This window comes from Salmo salar, chromosome ssa12 (assembly GCF_905237065.1).
Source record: "Salmo salar chromosome ssa12, Ssal_v3.1, whole genome shotgun sequence".
NCBI classification, from domain to species: domain Eukaryota; kingdom Metazoa; phylum Chordata; class Actinopteri; order Salmoniformes; family Salmonidae; genus Salmo; species Salmo salar.
Genome location: NC_059453.1, coordinates 60,741,006 through 60,759,809, shown reverse-complemented (window position 1 = coordinate 60,759,809; position 18,804 = coordinate 60,741,006). Strand labels below are relative to the sequence as shown.

Genomic DNA, 18,804 nt, shown 5'->3' with positions numbered 1-18,804 from the left:
TCCACCTCAATCTTCCTGTGGTCCATCTTCAATTTTTCAGAGATCATTTCCCTCACTTTGTCCTCAGACTCCATCCAGGTTTCATGTGGAGATTCTGCAATTCCATCCACAACCATGTTGTTTCGCCTTGACTGTCCCTTGAGAGTCTGATTTATCTGTCATGGATTCACAGAAAGAACTGATGTCTTCTCTCAATGACTTACAGAATGCTGTCATCTTGCCGTTCTCCTGTTTCAACTCGTCGAGCTGACCCTGGGAGAGCTGCAAACTGTTCTTCAGGTCCTGGGCCTCTCTGGTCAGGTCGTCCATTCTTTTATGAGTACAATCCACAAGTATTTGGACAAAACACTTGAAACTATCTTCTTGTTGTTGTAACAACTGCTTATAGGTCTATTTTTGTTCATTTAAAAGATCCTTCACGTATGATATAGTGGCACCTCTGGCACTGTCCTCAACAGTACTCCAGCCGGCTTGGTCTTTGTCATGATAACTAGCAACGTATGTTAGGCTGTTACTCCTCGCAGTTCCAGAAAGGGCAGGTTACGGGAAAAATTGAAAACAATGAACAGCAGGGATCTAGACAGCCACAAACCCGGGACAATCCGCGGTCCCAGCCACAATGACTAATCGCGTCGCGGGCTGTGTTCAGGAACACCTCGCTAGCTTGATGTCCAGCTAGCTAGCAGCTAGGCTAGCTGCGACGCCAAATAGCTCCTCAGACCCATCCTTGGTTGGCAGGATCACTGGAAAGATACAAGCAGTCCCAGCAACTGAAGCCAACTGTGTCGGGGGATCCAACAGAAGAAGCTAGGTAGCTACCAAGAACTTTCCAATATACTTTTAAACAACAAACTTTCCAACAAACTTTCCAAACAAACAAAACCGAGCTCTTCCTCGTTTCACGTACAACATCAACATACCCACTACTAAGCACTTGGATCTTTTGAACCATCTGTGTAAGTGGCCACAAAATCCCAATACACAGTATCCAGACGTCTCTTTTAATAAAATATATATTTTTTTTTTACCCCTTTTTCTCCCCAATTTTGTGGTATCCAATTGGTAGTTACAGTATAGTCTCATCGCTGAAACTCCCGTACGGACTCAGGAGAGGCGAAGGTCGAGAACCATGCAACCAAGCCGCACTGCTTCTTGACACAGTGCCCGCTTAACCCGGAAGCCAGCCACACCAATGTGTAGGGGGAAACACCGTACACCTGGTGACCGTGTCAGCGTGCATGCCCCCGGCCCGCCACAGGAGTCCCTAGAGTACAATGGGACAAGGGCATCCCTGCCAGCCAAACCCTCCCCTAACCCGGACGATGCTGGGTCAATTGTGCGCCGCCCCATGGGTCTCCCAGGCGCAGCCGGCTGCAACAGAGCCTGGACTCAAACCAGGATCTCTTGTGGCACAGCTAGCACCGTGATGCAGTGCCTTAGACCACTGTGCCACTTGGGAGGCCTCATCCAGACGTCTCTTAAACAAATCAGATGGATCAACACCCTCCCTATCTTTCTGTAGTCTCTCCAACACTAGATCAACTACTGGAGGCGAGAGTAGCCAAGTAGATGTGCCAAGTGAACCTGCAACCACAACACTTCAATAACACCGTACACCTGGCGACCGTGTCAGCGTGTATGCCCCCGGCCTGCCACAGGAGTCGATAGAGCACAATGGGACAAGCACATCCCTGCCAGCCAAACCCTCCCCTAACCCAGACGATGCTGGGCCAATTGTGCACCCCCCCATGGGTCTTGGCCTAGGCCTACTAATTACACTTGTCTCGTCATCCTCTACTCTCTTCACTGCCTGAGAATATGACACCTTCTGTTCTACTCTGACGTTAGCAACCTCAACCTATCTCTCTACACCAGGCACTTCTGATCCCCAGCAACATGGGCACCCCCACAATTTAGACACAGTTTTTTCCACCGATAATACACATTCCTTTGTCCCATGCCCTTCTTCACACTTCTTACATCTCGGAATCTCCCTCCTACACACTACTGCAACATTATCATGAGCTTGGCATCTAAAACACCTTAGTGGGTTCGACACAAGAGCTCTCATGGGAAAACGGACATATCCTAACATGACTTTGTCAGGTAAAGACTCTGCTTCAAAACTCAAAAAGGACAGACCGGGTCTGTGTCTCACCAAATGGCGGGAATCACAGACAGGGAATCTTCAATTTCAGTTTCACCCCAGTAATCACTCCTTTCAAGGACCCACTTCTCCGGAGTGCAAAGCAAGTCACAGGTCTTGTCCCATGGCATGTGACGCAAAGCGCCTGCTCCCTCTGGGCTTAAGAAACACAGAAAATCATTACAAGACCACTTCGAGCTACCTTCACCGACTTAACAGTATCCAACTTATTTTCTACCCAGCTTGATACTACGTATGGGTCAGCCAAAAGGCAGGGATCTACTTCCCCAAAAATCTCACTCCCACTGGGCCAGATTCATCCTTTGCATGACCATCAGGGCGAGGCTCAGACTCAGAGGTCTTCACCACACCTGCAACAGCAGGTAATTCATCCTCACTCTCGTCAGGTTCAATTTCTGAGCAATCAGATACAGCAGAGTGCGGTTTGTATTTGGCTCCATTCTTTCTCGACACACATCTTTCCTTTGCACTCGGCTCTTCTCTTTTCTTCCTCGCTGTCCATAACCACATCTATCCGTTTACCACGCTCTTGCCGCACCTTCATCCGCAGTATTGCTTGCAGAACACGCACTGATAGCCTTTCTCCAATACCCACCTTCTTCTTCTTCTTCTTCTTAGGTGCATGCCGCCACCTACTGTATTGGCTGTGGATCAGCCTACTATACTGTAGTATGAATTCATTACGCTTTGTGAAAAAAGTGCCCTACCATCTAAACCTGCACCCATTAAAACCTCTCCACTATTTCACTACTTTGGCCCCAAATGAAATGTAATTTTTTTCATTTCACTTCACCAATTTGGACTATTTTGTGTATGTCCATTACATGAAATCCAAATAAAATACATTTAAATTACAGGTTGTAATGCAACAAAATAGGAAGAATGCCAAGGGGGATGAATACTTTTGCAAGGCACTGTAAATCTTATATCCGAGATACTCCACTGAGTCCTGGGGGAACTCACACTCGCTGTGTTTCAATCTCACTCCGTATTTCTCGTCTGTCGTGGAAATTCAGTACTGAGAGAGACTTGGTCATTTCTTCAAACAATCATCTTTATTTAATATTGATTAATTATTGCAATAATGAAACCGTCAGTCCAACAGTCTTGTTCTGACTGTTAGGCTGAGAGCCTAACTGGAAATGAAAAGACTGATATTATATATGACCTAAAAATGCTGAGTCACAATGGTGACTCGGGGAGCGTCATCAAGAAATTGTGCAAACTCACATGTACTTGCCAGCCTTTTCAAAGCAAGGATGAGGTCAGCCACAGCTTCCCTTGACTGAGAAATATGTCGACTTTCTTTTCATCTTTGATTTCATTTGCAGCCAGCCAACGCTCAAAATGCTCTAAATAGGAATCAAAATCCTATTTTGTAGCCTCATACTTAGGTACTCGACCAGTGGTTTTCACCATTTTCACAGTTAATTGTTCCGTTTCCACATTCCTTGTTTTCCTTCATTTTCAGAATTTTCATCTAATTCTTCACTTTCTCCATTTCATAAGTTTCTGCAATGGATCACCAATACTACAAATATGTAAATACATTTACATTATACATTTTAGTCATTTAGCAGATGCTCTTATCCAGAGCAACTTACAGTTATGGAATTCATCTTAAGGTAGCTAGGTGGGACAACCACATATCAAAGTCATAGTAAGAAAAATGTTCCTCAATAAAGTAGCTATCAACAAGTTCAGAGCTAGTAAGGGGGGAAAAGTAAAATGCATGTGTTAGTTCATGAAAGTGAGGAGGTGGTGCAAGGGGAGGTGCTGTGGGATTATTTAAAATACTCTGAAGAGGTAGGGATTCAGATGTTTTCGGGAAGATGGGCAGGGACTCTGCTGTCCTAGCTTCAGGGGGAAGCTAGGACAGCAACATTGGGGTGTCAGGACAGAGAAGAGCTTGGACTGGGCTGAGCGGGAGCTGCCCTCCTGTAGGGGTGGGAGGCCCAAGAGACCAGGTGTGGCAGAACGGAGTGCTCTGGTTGGGGTGTAGGGTTTGAGCATAGCCTGAAGGTAGGGAGGGGCAGTTCCTCTTGCTGCTTCGTAGGCAAGAACCATGGTCTTGTAGTGGATGCGAACCAGTGGAGTGTGCGGAGGAGCGGGTGACATGGGAAAACTTTGGAAGGAAGAACACCAGGCGAGCTGCAGCGTTCTGGATAAATTGCAGGTGTTTCGTGGCTAAAGCGGAGAGCCCAGCCAAAAGTGAGTTGCAGTAGTCCAGACGGGAGATGACAATTAGGACCTGCGCCACTTACTATGTGAGGTATCGTTGTACTCTACAGATGTTGTAGAGCATGAACCTGCAGGATCAAGTCACTGCTTTGATGTTTGCAGAGAACGACAGGGTGTTGTCCTGGGTCTTTGCAGTCTGGGAGGGGGACACTGTGGAGTTGTCAACCGTGATGGCGAGGTCTTAGAGCGGGCAGGCCCTCCCTGGGAGGAAGAGCAGCTCTGTCTTGTCAAGTTTGAGCATGAGGTGGTGGGCCGACATCCAAGCTGAGATATCTGCCAGGCACACAGAGATGCGTGTTGCCACCTGGGTGTCAGAAGGGGAAAGGAGAAAAGTAGTTGAGTGTCATCCGCAATGATAGGAGAGAACATGTGACGATATGATGGAGCCGAGTGACTTAGTGTATAAAGAGAAGTGTAGAGGGCCAAGAACCGAGCCCTGGAGGACACCAGTAGTGAGAGTACCTGGTGCAGACATAGGTCCTCTCCAAGCTGACTTATGGAATTGAATTGATTTTGACCTTTACTACTATAGCCAAAAGAAGCACATTGAATAACACCTTCATAAATGGCAGGAAAGGTCCAAATAAATCATAAGGAAAAGGGATTTGAAATGTCTGTCCAATATCTAGGATATACAAGAAAGCTCAGGAAATGTTTTTGGGACACATTTAACCCCTTTTTTGGGGGGGACACAAAACTTCCTCCATACTACTATTCATTTGTATGGGTTACCTTTATATGAGTTCCATGACCCTTGTGAGGGTCATAGAGCAAAACGGAGAACGCCATTGTGTTCTTGAGAGTCTCCCCTTTCTACATATTAGTTATAGCCCAAATGGTTCAGACGTTACAGACAAAAGTTGGCACATCAGCATTACCAAATGTAGCATTACCTACTGTATATCTTACCTATCATATGTATATCCTTTTCTTACTCATAAGATTCCTTCAAAGTTGCTCTGAAGTCCAAAAGATTTCAAATCTACATTTTGTGATATGTAACTTTTAAGTTGCACCATGTATTTGAAAATATCGACATTGGTCAGTCCGAAATTGCTTTTTAATTCTGTCATGGAAATAAATGTATTCCCTGTTACCAAGTCATTTACAGTTTCTATGCCTTTAGTTTCCATGTGGACTAATTTATCTGTGAATTCTGAAAAGCTATCCAAGGATTATTCCATAGGGTTGTGTTTTTAGGGAGTGATATTGGTTCTTTTAGCAAAATTGTTATAGTGTGCTTAACTACACTACATTGCCAAATGTATGTGGACACCTGCTCGTTGAACATCTCATTCCAAAATTATGGGCATTAATATGGAGTTGGTCCCCCCCTTGCTGCTATAACAGCCTCCACTATTCTGGGGAGGCTTTCCACCAGATGTTAGAACGTTTCTGTGGGGACTTGCGTCCATTCAGCCACAAGAGGTCAGGCATTGATGTTGGGCGATCAGGCCTGGCTCGCAGTCGGCATTCCAATTCATCCCAAAGGTGTTCGACGGGGTTGAGGTCAGGGCTCTGTGTAGGCCAGTCAAGTTCTTCCACACCGATCTCGACAAATCATTTCTGTATGGACTTCACTTTGTGCATGGGGCATTGCCATGCTGAAATAGGAAAGGACCTTCCCCAAACTGTATCCACAAAGTTGGAAGCACAGAATCATCTAGAATGTCATTGTATGCTGTAGCGTTAAGATTTCCCTTCGCTGGAACTAAGGGGCCTAGCCCGAACCATGAAAAACAGCCCCAGACCATTATTCCCCCTCCACCAAACTTTACAGTTGGCACTATACTTTCCGGCAGGTAGCATTCTCCCAGCATCCGCCAAACCCAGATTCGTCCATCAGACTACCAGATGGTGAAGCGTGATTCATCCCTCCAGAGAACGCATTTCCACCCCTCCAGAGTCCAATGGCGGATAGCTTTACACCATTCCAGCTTGGCATTGCGCATGATGATCTTAGGCTTTTGTGCGGCTACTCTGCCATGGAAACCCATTTCATGAAGATCCCGACTAACAGTTACTGTGCTGATGTTGCTTCCGGAGGCAGTTTGGAACTCGGTAGTGAGATTTTCAACCGAGGACAGACGATTTTTATGCACTACGCACTACAGCACTCTGTGGTCCTGTTCTGTGATCTTGTGTGACCTACCACTTCGTGGCTTTGCGGCTGGTCCTAGACGTTTCCACTTCACAATAATAGCCTTACAGTTGACCGGGACAGCTCTAGCAGGGCAGAAATTTGATGAACTGACTTGTTGGAAACGTGGCATCCTATGATGGTGCCACATTGAAAGTCACGTAGCTCTTCAGTACGGCCATTTTAATGGCAATGTTTTGTCTATGGAGATTGCATGGCTGTGTGCTCCATTTGATACACCGGTCAGCGACGGGTGTGGCTGAAATAGCCAAATTCACTGAGTCATGTCCACATACCTTTGGCCAAGTAGTGTATGACGTTGTTAATGTACCTTGCTTTATCCTTTGAAAATAAAAATATTCTGTGGATGAGCATGTGCATCTTCAATAGTTACCCATTGTTCCTATTTCGTTAATTTAACTATAAGTCGCAAGTAAAAAAGCCTTTGGCCTAGGGAGTTGATACAATTCCAAGTCTAGATTGTAAAAAACACCCTCAGACTTGGGAAGATGTAAAACTTTCGTTTTTATTCTATGCATTTTATTTGCCAATATAAAGTCTGTTGTTACTGAGTAAACTTTTTTAAAGAATGTCCTTGGTGGGGTAATTGGTATTATAGAAAATAAATACAAAAACTGTGGGAGCCATGCCATTCTGAAGAGGTATATTCTACCTGTAAGATTCATGGGAAGATTGTACTATTTAATTAGATCTGCTTTCATATTGTTGAGTAATGGAATAAAGTTATCTTTATATATATGTTGTTTGTTGTCACTTATTAAGTATCCTAAGTATGTCATTTTTTGTGGTCCATTTAAAGGATTGCTGTAGATCGTGAGTTATTCTTTTTCTTTTTCCTATTGACATAATTTCATTTTTTCACGTACATTTTATATCCTGAGATTTTAGAGTATTCTGAAAATATTTTTAGCAAAGGGGGCATTTAATATTCAGTATTAGTCGGGTATATTAGCATATTTATATAATATGTTTATTAAATGTATTATTTCAGCTGGAAAGTTGAAAGCTTCCAACGTTTTGAATAGAAAAGGCCATTCAAGACTGTTGAAAGCCTTTTCGGCATGAACAGCCATTATTGATTAATCTACATCTTGGTTTTTATCATATTGTATTAAACTGAAACATTTTCTTGTATTTGTTTGTAAGTGTATATTTTTTATAAACCTATTTGATTGATATGTATCAAGTCTGGTAAGACTTTTGCCATTCTATTGCTTATTATTTTATTGTCACAATTTATTAAACTTGTGGGTTTATAATATGCAGGGAACTCTGCAGATTTTCCTGGTTTTAATATAACTGAAATAAGCTGTTTGATAAATGGAAGTAGGAAGTACTGAATTGAGTGATATATGTGTTGTCATTTGTGTACATTTTTGTCCCAAAATGCTGAAAATAATTCTATGGGAAAGCCATCCATTCCTGGTACTTTTCGCCGCGTGACTGTTTTAACAGTATCTAATATTTATTTCTGGGTGCTCTGTTTTTAGTCAATCTTATTTGTCTGCTGATAATATCTTCATTGTTGTTGAGTCGAAGAAGGCTATAGGATCCATCCAAATGTTGTTGAATTCTGATTTATATACATTTTCATCGATTCAGTTGAGCCTTCTCAATACTTAACACCACTCCAGTCATTTCAACAAGTCACAGTTCTTGTCCCCAGTCGCTTGGTGCGGAGAAACACAATTTTTTTTTACACGATTCCAATTTCAGTCACTTTCACCGACCCAACATTCCCCAACCAACCTGACACCACATATGGATCTTCCAGAAGGCAAGGATCCATTCTCTCCAAAAATCTCACTCCAACTGGGCCAATGCTCCTTATAGGACACATCACTGCACTCTATAATTCATTTGTCCCTAATTTGTGGATTTCACATAACTGGGCAGGGGTGCAGCCATGTGTGGGCCTGTGAGGGCATAGGCCCCCCCACTGGGGAGTCAGAATTAATTTTACCTCACAAAAGGGCTTTATTACAGACAGAAATATTCCACAGTTTTATCATCTGTCCGAGTGGCTGGTCTCAGACGATCCCGCAAGTGAAGAAGCCATAGGTGGAGGTCCTGGTCTGGCGTTGTTACACATGGTCTCCGGTTGTGAGGCCAGTTGGACGTACTGTCAAATTCTCTAAAACGGCGTTGGAGGTGGCTTATGGTAGAGAAATTAACATTACATTTTTGGCCAACAGTTCTGGTGGACATTCCTGCAGTCAGCATGCCAATTGCACGCTCCCTCAAAGACAGCTGTGGCATTGTGTTGTGAGACAGAACTGCACATTTTAGAGTGGCCTTTTATTGTCCCCAGCACAGGGTGCACCTGTGTAATGATCATGCTGTTGACAATCAGCTTCTTGATATGTCACACCTGTCAGGTGGATGAATTGGAAAAGCATAAGAATCTGTGTGCTCTCGGGTAGTAATAATAGTTCATATGGTGCTCTTCAATGTCCCAGGTCTGTGGCATTGATGAATACATCATTTAATGTTTACTTAAATTCAGATGTTTATATGTTATGAATAAAAGGCATTATGCATTATTTACTATTTTGATTTCTTTAAAACAATGTAATTGTTAAAGTTCAGGTGTTTGATGTGATTGACGGGTGACTAGGTGCATTCTTGTCAAATAAATATGCTTATTCATTCATGATTATGGATACATTCTGTAAAGAGTTCATCTGGATTTGAATCTGCAACAGAACATGTCAAGTTAGTTCTGAATTGCTTTAATACAGCAGTACATTCTGACACCATGAATTGAAATAGATTTGACCTCGTTCATATAGATGGTAGAAATGATAAGGGATTAAATCAAGACCTCCACTGGCTGAAGGAGAACAGGATCTGGTAATATAAGGGTATGTTGCTAATAACGTCTAGCTAGCTAACTATATAGCTTTTTTGCAACAACAACAAAAAGTTGCCTAGTATTCATGGCACATAAATATCTAACTGCTACTAAGATAGTATTCTGTACAAGACAGAAGAACAAATGCATGAATAAGACAACAAATATTAGATAAATAAAACATGGAACAGTAAATGAAAATGTTCAATATATCTTTCGTTTTCACGTGATGCACAAATTGTATAGAAATGCATTTGTAAAGTGTATAAATAAGGTTTGTAAGAAAATATTGGCATGCTGTTGGACTAATTCAAGGAAGGTTTGCATAGGATAGTTTTCAAACCTCAATAGTTATAAAGTAAATGGTAGCATACATTTAATTCTAGGATAATAATTCCAGTGTGTTTTACTCATTTCTACATAAAGGAAATGTCATCTCTGTCATATATGAATGAATTGTTCATTAAATATTTAAGACACCTTGCTTAAAGTAGGCCTAATGAGTTGTTTATTGTTGTGTCATGTAAATCATGAAGAGGACCAATACTTAAAAAAGCAACCAATATCATAAACAAATTGTGAACGTTGAAAAAACATGTTTTACACAGACTAAAGTATGGTTCATTTATTACATTATTTTTTAATTAAAACAGCACAATTATTCAAGTATAATTATGTCAGATTATGTCAAAATGCACAATTCAAAACGCACATCTCTAAACCAATAATCCCACAGCATAAATATTAATGAAAAACCCAGCAAATAGATTGGACCCATTGAGAGATGCTTTGGCAATAACTACACCCTGCCATACAACACCCTGCCATACACACCCTGCCATACTACACCCTGCCATACAACACCCTGCCATACTACACCCTGCCATACAACACCCTGCCATACAGCACCCTGCCATACTACACTCTGCCATACTACACCCTGCCATACTACACCCTGCCATACAACAAATCTCGGCGGTCTTGCAAATTGCCCTTTAATAAATTAAAAACCCTTGTTCTACTATTTAAAATTCTGTATGTCTATAAAAAGTCAGATCCCACACACATAGACGTGTCCTCAATCTCAATATAAGGTTCTGAAGGAATTTAAAATGTAAATGAGCTCATTTTCAATTGTATGCAAGTTGAAGTTCATGCTCTGATCGCACGATATACCACTTGCAGCGCTACTTATTGACTTGACTGACAGGGAATATCCTCCTGAGAGGACTCCTCCATTAAGGAGGAGTCACAGGATTTATCATCCAAAAAGATATTTTCTGATGTCACATTGCTGCTACACATTTCCTCAACACTTTCCACCACCTCAGTGCATTGACTACTGTAAACTGTTTCACCATTGTTATGGTGTTGCCCATTAGCACTCTCCTCTAGCCCCTCTACTGTCACGCATCCACACTGACCCTCATCACCCATAACCCCACCAGAGAACCTTTCAGACGTGGTTACATTGACCAAACCTCTGCTCTCCTCCCCCTCAGAGCTTCGCCCTTCCCCTGCTTTCTGACAGTTTACCATATCCCTGTCCTCAATTTGTTGTGTTGTCGCCTGTATCTCAGACAGATAGCCCTCGTTTTGACAAGGCTCATCTGTGTCCCTCACCTCCCCATCTCTCTCATCTTCTCGCTCCTCCTCCACTACAACATAGCTTTTTGGCCTCACAGTGCAGCTCCATTCCTCTCCCTCAGTAACACGGTGCTCCACGTTGGTGTCAGGCTTCTCACTGACGAGCTCAGCTTCACAATCTGTCTCCTCGTCAGTCTCAGTCTCTGTCTCAGAGTCAGACAATCCCTCGGCCCCCATGATGACCGTGTCCCCTGAGCCGTGGCTGTCTGTGCTGCTGCAGGAGTGTGTGTCATCTTCAGCCGGTCTGCTGGGCTCCTTCTCACTGCATTTTTCATCCGTTACCAAAATGTGTTCCTCTTTGTGATCCCTTTGCACCTCTAAGTCATTTGCTACTTCAAGGGAACTTCCCCCAGAGCTGAAAATGATCCCCTGTCTCAGGTTATCACTACTCTGGAACAACATATTCCCCATGCCCAAATCAAACTCTTCATCTAGTGGAGCACCATCCTCACCCGCACTCTCTGGATCCCACAGATCACCTCCCTCCTCCTCCTCATTCTCTGAATCAGGTGCTGTGTGCTTCCGGATGCATTTCACTGCATCCCAGAGGGACTTTGGGTATTCGGGCCCCTCTCTATGTGTGGTGGGTGTGGTAGATGAGGACAGGACATGGGTAAAGGACTTGACCAGTATCTCTGGACTCTGGGGTCTAGAGGAGGGGCCTGGAGGGGGAGGAGATCTGGAGGGGGAGAGTGGGACAGAGGGAGAGGGAGGGGGAGATCTAGAGGGAGAGAGGGGGACTGAGAGAGAGGGAGGGGGAGATCGAGAGGGAGAGAGGGGGACTGAGAGAGAGGGAGGGGGAGATCTAGAGGGAGAGAGGGGGACTGAGAGAGAGGGAGGGGGAGATCTAGAGGGAGAGAGGGGGACTGAGAGAGAGGGAGGGGGAGATCTAGAGGGAGAGAGGGGGACTGAGAGAGAGGGAGGGGGAGATCTAGAGGGAGAGAGGGGGACTGAGAGAGAGGGAGGGGGAGATCTAGAGGGAGAGAGGGGGACTGAGAGAGAGGGAGGGGGAGATCTAGAGGGCGGGAGTGGGACTGAGAGAGAGGGAGGTGGAGATCTAGAGGGGGAGAGGGGGATTGAGAGAGAGGGAGATCTAGAGGGGGAGAGTGGGACCGAGGGAGAGGGAGGGGGATCAGGGTGAAGAGGTAAGCTTATATCTGATGGAGAGAGTAGCACTTCCTCAGGAAGACAGAGGGGATCTGTGTTAGATTCAGGAGGAGCAGATTGAGAAGTAAACTGGGAGGGTAAAGTCAAGAAGTGATGAGAGGGAGATGAGGATCTTGAATTAGAGGGGGAAGTAATATTTAAAGGTGAGTGTGGGGGAGAATCAGGGTAACTTTGCTGTGGGTTGAGGCACTGAGAGATGGGTGGGGAAAAAACAGCATCACCAATTTCACCTGCCTCCGGGCTGAACTGAAGGCAGTGTTTGAATGGGGGCACATTTGTGGTATCTGTCTTCTGCGAATACATTACCTGTATGTCAGGCAGACCATCACTGGAATTCTGCACTGAGAAATCACATGTCTGTTCTCTCACCTCCATCTTGGACTCTACAATTATGTCTGGTGAAGACTGGGCATCTAAAGTGACACCAGCCTCTGTAACTGAAATGTCATCTTTAGCTTGACCAATCTCAGGTGATGCCTCTGACACTGACTCCTCCAGAGTAATCATGGGAAGGACCTCAATGGAGTCATTGTTGTCATTGTTTGGCTGTGGCGACTCATCCTCCTCTGTTTGATCCAGAACGCTAGAACTCAGAAGAGGGATCCCCAAAATCCTTTCAGCACGCTCCTCCAATGTCTTATTGTCAGGGATTGAAGGTGAGGGCGAGAGCCAGAGCGATTCAGGGAGTTGGCTTGTCTCCTCTCTCTGCTGAGGTAAGTGCATTTCAGTGAAAGGTATGTCAGAGGGAGTATGTTGATCTTTATCCACATGCTCTTCTACATCTAGCTTTTTAAAATCAATCACAGGCTCTTCACTATCTAACAGGGGGCAGACCTGGGCTGATATATCAGTGCTCCGTTCAGGTGAAGTATTTTCCTTGACTTGGTTATGTATTGGGTTAAGGTCGATAGGGGAGCTTGGGTCTAGACCAGGCTCAGCTGGGTCACTAGGAGTTGGTGAGCACAAATACTGGACATGTTCTTTTTTAGGAGGGAAAATGAACTCCACTCTGACTACAACACAAGTTGCGTCGATGACCAAAAGACCACTGCTGCCGTCAGACTCTGTGTCTCTCTTGAACTCCAATCGCCTCACTTCAACATCAAGGGGATGATTGCCATGATCAGGGCTATTTCCTGTACGATCGTCATTCAGATCCTTACCTGGTTCGCCCTCCTTCCATGTACCCTTCAAATAGCAAGGTGAGGGATTGTCACTCTTGACTCGGCCCATGTAACTGGGCTCCCTCCATAAGGGATACTTGACTGACACAGGAGCCAATGTCTGCATCCCTTTTCTCCTGGATACAGGGGATGAAGCACCAACCTGGGTGCCTTCTGGCAAAGCAACTTCACTGTCCGTCGTACTGGGCAGGCTTTGACAGTCTCTGTCTTCTCCTTGAAGTCTTGGTCTGCTCTGAATGGCCCTGAGAAGCTCCTCCCTGTGGGCTGCTACTTGCTCACTTCCCATCCATTCTAGTGCCCCCTTCAGTTTAGGTTTGAAATTGCTGTCTCTTTTGTAGGCAGGGGTCTGGGCTGGAGCACTGGACTCATGCTGGAGTGATGGCACAGCTGAATCAACTTCATCTGCAAGCTTATGCGATTCATTAATGTCACCACACTCCTCTAGGCCTCTAGATACCCCGCTTACCTCAGTGTTTGACACAGTTGTAAGAGGTGAGGTGGTGAAGAGAGGCAGGGAAAGGGTTTTTAGTGGTTCTTCAGGAGAACTTGACAACCCTGCCGCTCCACCCATGCGAGACACCAAGCAAAATATGGTCTCCCCTCCTCTGCTTTTCTTTAGACTGACTTTCCTTTCCATGGTGGCACTGAGGTTGGCCATCTCACAGATGTTGGACGTCTGAGGCTGTTGTGGGGACTGCAGCAGAGGTGAGAGGCTATCAGATCGGATGTTCTGTGGATGGGGAGAAGAGCCTGTCCATTGACCAACTACAGCATGTCCTTGCTGCCTATGCCCTCCAGGATCAGACCAGGTCCTCTGCTTCCAATCCTCTTTTGTAAACTTATCTCCCCCTCCCCTCTCCCTATGAAAGTCTAGTACAGAGTAGTCTTGCTTCCTTGGAGTAGGCAGTGTGCAGTATTCGTGTCTGCTAGCTCCCTGATTCCACCCTGCGTACACAGAAGCCACTGCTTTTTTAGTGGTATATTTCTCAGCATGTTGCATTACTGGTGAAATGTTATGTGGGGCGTTATAAGGCGGAGGTGGAATGTAGCCTGGAGGTTGACTAAACACCCTCTTCTGGTAGCTTGTCTCATTCTCCTTGGTGTCTGATGGGTATGTTGTATCAGGAATAACAGGCTGAGACAAGCAGTGGGACATTGTTTTCTGTGTGTCCCTTCTCTCCCACTGTCCCCATTCTCTCGGCTGAGGTAGTCCCGCCAGATGTATTGCACTTGCTCTGTGTTCTGTTCCACCTCTGTTGCCCCATGTATCTTTCTCCAGCACTCTCTCACTCTCCTGCGGCCCCTGGGCTCCCCATAGCCCTGCCTCCAGGCGTCTCTTCCTGGGGAGTGAGTGGCTGTAGCGCGCCGCCCAGGCCTCCAGCTCCCGATAGCTAGTGTCGCTCAAACTCCTCTTGGCTGGCTCTCTCCTGTAGCGGACAGGACTACAGGGCTCCCACCTCCTCTGCAACCCCTCCCTCTGCATCCTCCTCTCACACTCCCTTTCCCTCTCCCTAGCTGCTGCTCTATGAGCCTCTCCCACCAGCCATTCTCTCTCTCTTTTCTCTTGAGCCTGATAGTCCCTTAAACCGTGAAGCTGTCGAGGCTGGCTGTCTAGAGCAAAGGGGAAATGAGGGGCAGAGGGTGACAGGTCTTGATCAGTCCAGTTGGTATAGTCCTGTAGGACCCCTCCGGTCCTAGAACCTGGTACTGTCCAACAGCTGGGCTCCCTGCCCCGGTCTTGCCGCTCACAAAGGTACGATTGAAAATCTGCTGCCTGATGCTTGTCCTGATATCTGTGGATATAACAGAGTAGAAAATAAAACATGGACATTACCCCCATACCGAGCATTGCAGGACACAGTGTAGTAACATGTTACAAAGACATCTAATAACCCATATAGACAATAAAGAACATATTGCATAATATAGTCAATTCTGGTTAAACCATCTTTACTTGTAAATCAAATGTATTTTTGTATGAATACAAACAACCTTATTTACATGATCTTTATGCGATACTATTGCAAGCAGGTTTCTTTTGTTTAGGATTATGAACATTCTGCCCTGCTTCTGTTCGCAGTCAAAGAGACATCAAAACAATCTAAACAGACTATAGCTATTTGTTTAGGTTTCTCACAGAGACAAACACACTACCACCTTGAAACAGCTTAAAGTGAACTGAACTCACGCATGTGCAAAGTGCCGTCCAGGAACAGTCCCAAATTTGGCATACTGGGGCGGTTGCCCCTGACTACCAGACCAGAACTCCATCACTCTAGGTTTGAAACCATGGACTGACTTCTGAAATTATTGTAGAAGGAAAAAATTATGTTATTGTTTTATCCCTAATGTATGCCTTTTTGACTACAGAATAGCTCTTAGAATTTTGAAAAATATGTTTTCTCTGTTTCATCAAATGAGATGCAGTTTCACTATTGAAAACTACACTTTTATAGTCCAGACTTGCATACAAATGTCAACAGGTGTGTGTTTGTATAAATATGAAATCAAAATATAGTTATAGCACATAATAATCCAACGACTGTCACATCACACATACCGCTGGTCAGCGCGTCTGGATGAAGGTCCTTGCTGTTAGGGTATGGTCTGATGCTGTCCACGCCAACTGGGCAGCTTGTTTAAAAAGAGAATGTTATTGAGCCCCCCCTCCTCATGCCACACACCCTCACTCCCCTGTCAGCGTCAGAGAGGCCTTCCTCCTCTTGTGCACATCCAACTTTCCCAGTCAAAACATCACAGTGGAATTCTTTAATTAAAGTATTTTAAAAAGCACAGTCTCCTGGTCAAAACAAACATCCCCCACTCAGTCACCTTCTGTAGACTGACAGCTAGAAGGATGAGAGAAGTGGGAAAATGGACTGTGTCTGTACATACAAATGGACCAATGTGGCACAGTAGTTCAAAAAACAACGGTTGCTCCCAAACGCTTACTTCAGCGTTTTTTGGCTGAAGTCAATTGTTTGGGGGCGACAAAGGCTGTCCGCCATGAATTTATTGGGACTGAAAAACTGAAAGCATGGAGGTCAGCTTGAGGATTAGGGACTGCAGGGATGGAAGATTTGAGGATGACACTATACAAGATGATATCTTTCCAATGATGTCCTCCTGTCGGAACTAGAAGCACAAGCATTTCGCTACACTCGCATTTACATCTGCTAACCATATGTGTATGTGACCAATAAAATTAGATTTGATTTGAAATAACTTGATTGTCATGTTTGCTTGTGCAATTCTGAAATGACACTGATGGTTGACATGCTTCACTTTGCTGATGTGCTTAAAAGTGACTGACATTACAAAACAAAGTACAAAAGCACTGTAAGAAGCATTACAACAAGTCATCATTTATACCGACAAAGCAGACAAGGAGATTACGTTGCACTTTTTTTTTTTACATTTAATTTACATTATTTCTTTGAAGTTTTGCTGCCAAATCAATCATTTGATAATTTAAAAAAAATATATCATTTATCTTACAGGCACAGTAGGTATTTGAAAGTAATGCATATAAAATTGTATTTTATGTTGTACCACAAGTTACTTCTCGTCCAACCTGCGTTGGGCATTATCGTTACAATTAAGGTCTATATCAATGTTGATCAAAGGATTATTACACACACAGTGAATGGCAGTTTCTAGTGTGGGGACTCTGTGGATCACTGGTGGAGAGCAGACTCTGAATATAGATAGGGATCTGTTGTTTTGTCGGGAGTGCTATAGCACAGAGAGAGATGGAGGGGGGAAGACCGCCGGTCTCTCTTTCTTTGAAACTCTCCAGCGGAACAAACAGGCTTTTCTTTTCTGAACAGAAACTCTGCACATCAGCAGAGAGCAGAAGAGAGGGGATGAAGTATGTACAGGCAGGGGGGGGGGCAGAATCTGTCGATGTTGACAAAAAAGTTCTGCAAGTGGACGGTCATGGTATAAACAATATTTTAACCAGTAATCAACAACCCCTTCAACCTATACAATATAGCACTTCATCAAACTGGATCAAACACAACTTCACATGATTTGACTGTAGTAACCTGACAAAGACAATAAAAGTATCTGTGCACTGCTTTTACTGCTCACAAAGTATTATTTTATCTCTGTTTCTTACTTCAACATGAACACATATTGGTGTACCCTCCCTGTGGCTCAGTTGGTAGAGCATGGTGTGTGCAACGCCAGGGTTGTGGGTTTGATTCCCATGGGGGGCCAGTACAAAAACAAAAAAAATGCATGAAATGAAAATGAAATGTATGTATTCACTACTGTAAGTTGCTCTGGATAAGAGCGTCTGCTGTAAAATGTGTATATTTGTGTAAAATAACAGTTGGGAATACTAAAAGCTGAGTGAGGAGCTGTTGCTCTTTAATATCTATTCAAAAGTCTCTCCTTTGGTATCCAGCACCTACAAAAAGTTTTTGTATGTGTGCATGTTCTTCCTTTTCTCTCTGACCATAGTAATGTATCAGGGTATATGTGTTCTGGCAGTAAAATACGAGTAACAGTCATGTACTTGTCTCAGAGAGGATGTCTAGAAGACTCCCTCTTGTCCAGAGGATTCAGAGTCAGGCACTGTTGTGTTATTCCCCTCCAAGTCTCAACCTATTCAACTGTTCATCACAGTCTCCCAACCCTATCCAGTCCCATTGTGGTCACTACTTCCCTCTCTGAGTAGCGCGGTAGATGTTGATGTTCTGTGTGGGGTAGCGGTGCAAAAGCTCTACATGGAACCTACGGAGGCAGAGTGTCTCAGTAGAAGCTAGGTGTCCCATGATCTCCTCGCATCTTGGATGAGACGTACGTCACAGCCCTGTCCTTGCTCAGGTGAGCCAGTGTGTCCAGAATGAGGGGGTAAGTCTCAGACAGGTACACAATATCTGCACCCAGCACCAGGGTCCCAGTCTGAAGGGAAACTGTCCTGGTCCTGGACCCAGGAGAGGGAGAGGACGGAGGGGGCGAAAGAACGCCAGCCTGAAGATGGCATGTTTGCTGAGACATTGCTTTGCAGTTAAGGGACAGCAAGGGGGAGGTTTGTCAAGGTCACATTCGCTCCTGTAAGAGTGGGAAATACGAGGTCAATACCCCATAAATTATTGTGATTTATACCTATTTTTAGTGTTTCAAAGTCTCTGAAAACCGCATTTGTAGGCTAATGTTTGTGACATGATGGAACAGTGTTATGGGAAGGGCTATTAAAAATCTATTAACGGATATTAAAATGTTTTACAATTATGATTCAGGCTAATTAAATAAGTGGCTGCTACTGAACATCATTACTGACCTCTACTGGACGGACAAAGAATTAACCAACATAGTACCCAATCGTGCTGCCAAAATGCCAACAATACCAGTCTCTGCGCTTTCTCTTCAG

The 18,804-nt window shown here is 44.4% G+C and overlaps 1 protein-coding gene across 1 annotated transcript; it reads right to left on the bottom strand.

Annotated features, from left to right (window-relative positions):
• Positions 1 to 10,614: 10,614 nt before the first annotated feature.
• LOC123725655 (uncharacterized) lies at positions 10,615 to 16,299 on the bottom strand. Its single transcript, XM_045692128.1, has 4 exons — positions 15,982 to 16,299; positions 15,610 to 15,722; positions 12,064 to 15,214; positions 10,615 to 11,712 (listed from the first exon to the last, which is right to left on the bottom strand). The coding sequence occupies exons 2-4, from the start codon at positions 15,690 to 15,692 to the stop codon at positions 10,615 to 10,617; spliced, it is 4,332 nt and encodes a 1,443-aa protein (XP_045548084.1). The 5' UTR covers positions 15,693 to 15,722; positions 15,982 to 16,299.
• Positions 16,300 to 18,804: the final 2,505 nt, after the last annotated feature.

Excerpts from the sequence above, each read along its gene's own strand:
- LOC123725655 (XM_045692128.1), bottom strand. The coding sequence starts at position 15,692 with ATGGAGTTCTGGTCTGGTAGTCAGGGGCAACCGCCCCAGTATGCCAAA. Across the intron at positions 15,215-15,609 it reads GGACGGCACTTTGCACATGC|ATATCAGGACAAGCATCAGG; the intron begins GTGAGTTCAGTT and ends TTATATCCACAG. Across the intron at positions 11,713-12,063 it reads CTCCCCCTCCCTCTCTCTCA|AGTCCAGAGATACTGGTCAA; the intron begins GTCCCCCTCTCT and ends TCTAGACCCCAG.